This window comes from Kryptolebias marmoratus, linkage group LG15 (genome assembly GCF_001649575.2).
Source record: "Kryptolebias marmoratus isolate JLee-2015 linkage group LG15, ASM164957v2, whole genome shotgun sequence".
Taxonomy (NCBI): Eukaryota; Metazoa; Chordata; class Actinopteri; order Cyprinodontiformes; family Rivulidae; genus Kryptolebias; species Kryptolebias marmoratus.
In genome coordinates this window covers 28,579,994-28,586,225 of record NC_051444.1, presented here as the reverse complement: position 1 = coordinate 28,586,225, position 6,232 = coordinate 28,579,994, and the positions used below count along the sequence as shown (strand labels likewise).

Sequence of the window (6,232 nt, the reverse complement as noted above, 5' to 3'; positions counted from 1 at the left end):
CTTTATTACTGTTAAACAATATTCAAAAGATTATGATTTAAATTAATCATTTTGAAAAATTATTATTTTACAACCTAAATAGTTCACATCAAGATTTATTAATTTAGACAAAATTAAATTAATAAAATTTAATTTTTGTAATTTTTTTATTAACATGTTAAAATTTGACCTATTATTCCCAACAGTCTGTTGTTAGGTTATACTTTCCCAATAATGAACATTTGCGATTTCCTTTAATAACTCCAAAACATCAAGTTGCAGTGGTGCAATGTAACTTTTTGCACAACTAGAATATCTAATTCGTTTCCCTTGAACTGAAACATCAGCTGCAAATACTCAAAACATATTTGTCGTATTCTACCTACATTTACACAAATCCATAAACACACACACACACACACAAGAGAGCTGCTTCTATTCAAATAGAAAAATTTATTTAGTAGAAAAAAAAAATCACCAGATTCCCCAAAACAAATTTTAAACGTTTCAGCCGTTTTCAAGAATCCTTTTTAAATTCAAGCTCATTTTATCATACTAAACAAATGGAGTTTATGAAAATAAAAACTTTCTAAAAGCCACTTCAAAACACCACACAGTGGAAAACAAGTTAGCTTTGAGAGCTATGGACTCAACTCCACACAAAATCAAACCGATTGTTTGGACAGAAACGACAGAACAAACTGTGATGTTGCTGTTCGGCTGCTAGATATATGAATTGTCTCTTCAGTCTACAGATGTGAGCGGCCGAAAGCTCAGAGCGAGGGTCCGACCCCTGCCTGGGGCCGTCAGAGACTGTAACAGAGGCAAATGTTGAACCTGGGATCATAGAGGTACTCAAAATCATCTGCCACAAGAAGGATGTGACCCTGCAGAGGATAGACCCTGAGGCAGACCCAGAACTGGCTGCAGGGATTATACTGCACATCTTCTTTGGCCCGGGAACACGTTGGGGACCTCCCCAGGAGGAGCTGCGGAGCGGCACTGGGGAGAGGGTCCCTCCTGGACCCGTTACCTCTGCGACACGACCACGGATAAGTGGAAGAAGATGGATGAATGGAAGGAAAGTCAGGATATAAATATGATTTTATTCAGATTCAATAACTCTTAAATATTATACAAACACACCGACTGTTTGAATGTGTTCTGACATTACATGAATAATGGGATTTTAATTACAGACGCAACAAATGGTCCTCAGTTATGATCAGCAGGAATCAGTATAGAAAGGTCCTCTTCTTAATCATTCTGCTGGCACGTAGAAAAACCAGACAGCAGCATTCGATTTATCAGCTCAAAACTGAAAATGTTCACTCAAACCTCAAGCAAACTAGCTTCATCCCAAACAAAAGAGAGCTACAGCGCAAGTCCCTATACGAGTGACAGGCTTAAGAAACCAGGAATAATTTAGTGTTCAGCTCCTGAAAAAGAATCAGTTTGTCTCTGTAGAAAAAAAAAACGAGTCTTTTGCTCCTTCAGGTTGAGAGTGGCTCATAGCTGCTGCTGGAATCAGTGGGCGAAGTGGAGACAGCAGAGTTATTATGAGGCGACTCGGGGCCCCGTGGAACCACACTGTCTCCTGCGGGGCCCACAGTCGGGTCTGTGCTGATGCGCTGCACAATGCTGGACAAACAGTCCAAACTGGAGACGAGGGATGTTTTACTGCTGCTGCTGCTGCAACCTTTTTTTTTTTAAGAGGAGAAATGAGACAAATTAGTCTTTGTGTTGTAGTTCATGTCAGGACAGAAACTAGCTGGTACAAAACAAACAAAATACGAAAAACCTGTCCACCCTTACACAAATGTAAACATTTGGAGCTGCATGCAAACAGACATTTTGGGAGAACATGTTTTAAAAGAAAAGATTAGAAAAAGAGAAATTTGTACATTTTCATCAATACTTTTTTTTTACATTTTCTACTACAGTGGTCTTTAATTAAAACTAAGCGAGGTCTACCTAAAGAAGATTTAAAGAAAAAATATTAATAATTTTTTATATAAAATCAGCTCAAGTTAGAATATAAGATAAATGATTCCTGTGTTTTAGTTCAGCATTAAAGCTCAAATAAAGAGATTTTAAAATAGGCATGTCATGATGAAATGTGGGGTTTTCCGTTTTTCATGTTTCACATTCAAATAGCAATAATCATAAAACTTCTGCAGTCTTGCACTTTTTAAACTTCTTAGGTTGTTAAGGATTTTTATGGTGATTAGTTTTAAAAACTCTGTAAAAAATGTTTTTGTTTTAAAGGTGTGCTAGTGCAAACTGGCTTCTCATTTCTTTTCTGTGCTCTTGGTTCAGGTCATAGTGGTTATGACTGCTTGAATAATTTGTGTTTAGTTTTGGAATAATCTTTTACACTGCAGCTTTTAAATAATCACCTCTGTCTCTGAAGTCCCAAGCTCTCCACAGGAAGAACGAACACATAAGAGTCCAGTATCGCCGTCTGGTTAAAGACCTTTAATTTTCCTCCCAACTTCTCTCTGTCAGAGACAGACATGCCTTTTTCCTCCACTTGTGGTTATTGTTTTATCAGGTTAGAAACTCGAGACTGCAGCCACTTCCCAGTCAGGAATGCTGCGCCCATTACTAGGAATACTAGAAAAACTGTGCCACTTAAATAGAATTGTGATAAATGGTGAAAACAAAAACATACACAGGTAAAAATATTTATTTTACTGAATTTCAAGGACTGATCAGGGTCCAGATATGACTTCATTTGGGTCAGGGTACCAGTCCACCATTTGGGAGCCCCTAATCTAGAATCATCAACAACTCACAACATCACAACTACATCGTTTTAAAGAGTTTTTGTTTTTCTGGTAAAATTTGTCATGATGTTGACGTCAGGTAGCAGTTTTGTGCAAAAAAAGTAGAAAACTGTAAACAAGATTGAATGAAAAACAAACTATTTAAGATATGAAAGGTCATTTTTTATTATTATTATTATTATTATTTGTGTTCTTAATGTTGAGGTTATCGCCACCTACAGGCCAAGCTTAAATATTCCAATGTTGTTTGGTTTATTTCCATCTGGTACGTATTGTTTTGAACAAATTAAAGACTTTAGCAGCTGTCAGAATGTCAAAATATTGAATAACAGAATGACAGAAATATCTGAACGTATGCACAGATAAAAACATGATCACTGTGGATTTGTTTGTAAATCTAAAAGCTTAAACTGCAACATTTTCAAACCGCATCATGTTCAAATTACATAAAACTAGAGACCAGTTGAAAAAATACAAATTTTGTTATAAAACAGAAATTCACTCTGAACTTTTAAAAAGGAACATTATGATATTAAAGTTGTATCATAATAACATATTTGTGTTGTTTATAGAAAAAGTAATTTCTGATCGTAATAGTCATTTTAGAGGATAAACGTGTCCTTATTAATTTCTTTATTTAGTATAAATTTGTTTAAAGTAGAAACTGAAACTTCACCCGGTCAAAATAAAAAGACAAAACAAGTAACAAGACTAAAGCGACTCACCGTCTGTGGTTTGCTTCATGTAGGAAGAGTCGTTGTTTTCACTTCGGGATGAACACGGAGAGATAAAATCCATCTGCAAATAAAACAAACTAATTTACACAATTTCAGCTTGATTTTATTCACTCCCACTGTCTGTGTTTTAGACATTATTATTGTTAGAAAAATGGAAGTAAATAAGTCTGTCATAGTTACCCCTAACAAATTTAAACACATTTATCAGATTTTATACTCACTAATGACTAACTCCAACTCTATCTCTCTATTGTTTTGTTTGTATGAAATCATTTTAAGACAAAGAATGTTCAAGACACTTCTGTTCACTGCCTGTAAATCACTGTTTTAGTTTTTATTACAAGAAAAATTTGACTCTTTAAATTTCATGAAACACAAATGAACCTAAACTACTTTCTGGTTTCTGAATGTCAAAGACCTTATGAATCTGAGTCTTTACTTCTTTAACAAAAGACTGCAACAAACAAGGTAACTGACCCTTAGAGGTGAAATGTTTGCATGTATTGTGTTTTAACAGATTTTAAATCCACTGGGATCCGCTTTGAAGATTCCATTTGTCAAAATTAATGACTGGGGGCCCAAAAATAAATCTCCGGACGCATTCCTTACATTTCACCAGGCGGCACATGAACTCTTCAGCTGTTCGCAGACTCACCGTGCCGTCAGAACAGTTGGAGTGGGTGCTGGAGGAGTCCGACTCCCCGCCGTAGTGCTCCAGAGGCGGGTAGAAGCTGTCATTCTGGCCGGCCCGCAGCAGCGCCTGAAGAGACTCGATGTAGCTGATGGCGTTCCGCAGGATCTCCACCTTGGGGAGCCTTTGGTTTGGATTTGAGGCCGTGCAGCGTTTTAAAGTCTCAAAAGCATCGTTGACTTTACTGAGCCTCCGCCTCTCTCGCATTGTCGCCGCTTTCCTCCGGTCAGCGTGCGTCGTCTTCCTCTTGCAGGCCTTGCAGGCCCACAGCAGGCAGTGGCCTGCCTGGTGGAGGCCCCCGGGGGCCCTCACATGCTGGTCCTCCTCCTCTGCTGTTGGGACGTGATGGTTAAGGTGGTCCTCTGACTTCAGCAGGCCGCCATGTGTCAGTCGGGCGTCCAAGTCGTCGAAAAAGTTCAAGTCGCTGGAGCTGAAGCAGGGGTCGTAGAGGTCATCAGCTGACGAGAGCGGGAAGGGAAAATCGGACAAATCCATCAGACTGACGATGACAGCACGGTGAAGAAAAAGGAAGAGGTTTTATTTTAGAAAAAAAGAGCTCCTTTGAGATCAAAACACTTGAAAAGAAAATATCTTCTACCTTTTTAAACTAATATGACACCCGAGTCTCAAACTCATCAGAGCTGACTGAACCAGAGTAAAGGAAAGGAGATGTGGCTGAGTGTTTAAAGGGGCAGTCTGTGTAACTTCAGCTCCTTTGGCATGGTCTGTTCTTATAAAGACGCTAGTGTGGAGGCGGGGTCATGATATAAGTGACCAATAGAGTGTGTGTGTGTGTGTGTGTGTGTATACTGTGTAAGTTGGTGTGTAACATGTGATCGCAGGGGGTGAAACTCAAAGAGGAAGCAATAAAAGTGAAAGACTAGTTCTTCTGCTGTTCTGCTCCATACAAATGGATGTAACACATAATTCTAACTTAAAGATTTCTGAATAATGAAGAGTAAAGGGACAAATTTTCACTGCAAGTGTTTTGCTGTTCAGTTTAATCATGCACTGCCTTAAAGGCTAAAATGTGGCTGATAAACCTATCAAGTTTGGATTATTTTTTTAAAAATTTTAGAAAACTATACTCTGAGCTTCCTAAAATGTTTGCCTTCTATTAAAGATTAATGTAAACAAAAGTTCATTTCATAAAACAAAATGCGATTGAAATCTAAAATACATCTTTAAACTAAACATCTAAAAAAGACAGCCTGATAAAATTGTAGCAATAAAGGTTTGTGCTTAAAAAACATTTATATTCTTTAGTAATGAAAAACAATTTGTTAATAATTAAACAGATTTTCTTCAAATGAGGGCTGTTGTCTTTTTTGTGTTGAGCTAAAGCTTGAAAGCCCTACAGAAGTTTCTTACCACTCGGTGCTTGTTTCTGTCATCCGGCTGACGACCTTAACGCCACAAACTCATCAGGATTCTACTCTGAGGAAGACAACGCTCCTCCTACTCTTTACTGTGAAAATGAAACAACAAGGTTGGACAAAACAGACTTTCCATTATCATCATGGTCATTTCCTGCTGTCTGCTGCTCTAGTTTCAAGATTTACCCATTTGCAAAAACATGATAGTGTGAGGATCTGGGTTTTGGCTCCACCTTCTGGGTGGCACAACTAATCATTGTCCACAGGTGTTCCTCATACCACTGATGAGACCTTACAGGATTTAAGCAGCAGGCTGTGATCACACCTTCGCTGGAGCATCAAACCTACTGGGTTAGATTCTCCGCCTCAGTGTCTAACCTGAACTCTTGCTCCTAGTGTTAACTATGTTCTCTGTTTTTACCTACGTCCTAGGTTTTTGCCACGCCACGACTACGGAAACTAAGGACTACTTACCTGACACCATTCTGCTACTTACCTCACTGGAACTGGCTCGTCACTTCTGGAACTCCTGCAACCGCTCCTCCTCTCCTCGGCGCTGTATTTACCTCCTGGATCTGTAAGCAAACAAAGAGACATTATTACCACCTTCTTGCTACCGTCTGGATTTAGACTCGTACCCGAGACTCACCTAGCTCTCCT

The 6,232-nt window shown here is 38.6% G+C and overlaps 1 protein-coding gene across 5 annotated transcripts in view; it reads right to left on the bottom strand.

The window, feature by feature from the left end:
- Positions 1-1,065: 1,065 nt before the first annotated feature.
- Positions 1,066-6,232, bottom strand: part of LOC108242136 (myoblast determination protein 1 homolog) — a 19,363-nt gene continuing 14,196 nt past the window's right edge. For 4 of the 5 annotated variants that reach the window (XM_025008182.2, XM_025008183.2, XM_025008184.2 and 1 more), the window contains 4 exons: positions 5,568-5,664; positions 4,161-4,695; positions 3,494-3,566; positions 1,066-1,678 (listed from right to left, as the gene is read on the bottom strand). In XM_025008182.2, the coding sequence (XP_024863950.1) occupies positions 1,473-1,678; positions 3,494-3,566; positions 4,161-4,695; positions 5,568-5,590 (837 nt within the window). In that variant the 5' untranslated portion in view covers positions 5,591-5,664 and the 3' untranslated portion in view covers positions 1,066-1,472. Of the gene's footprint in view, positions 1,679-3,493; positions 3,567-4,160; positions 4,696-5,567; positions 5,665-6,068; positions 6,222-6,232 lie in introns of all 5 variants that reach the window. The other variant, XM_017426782.3, reaches the window with a different exon arrangement.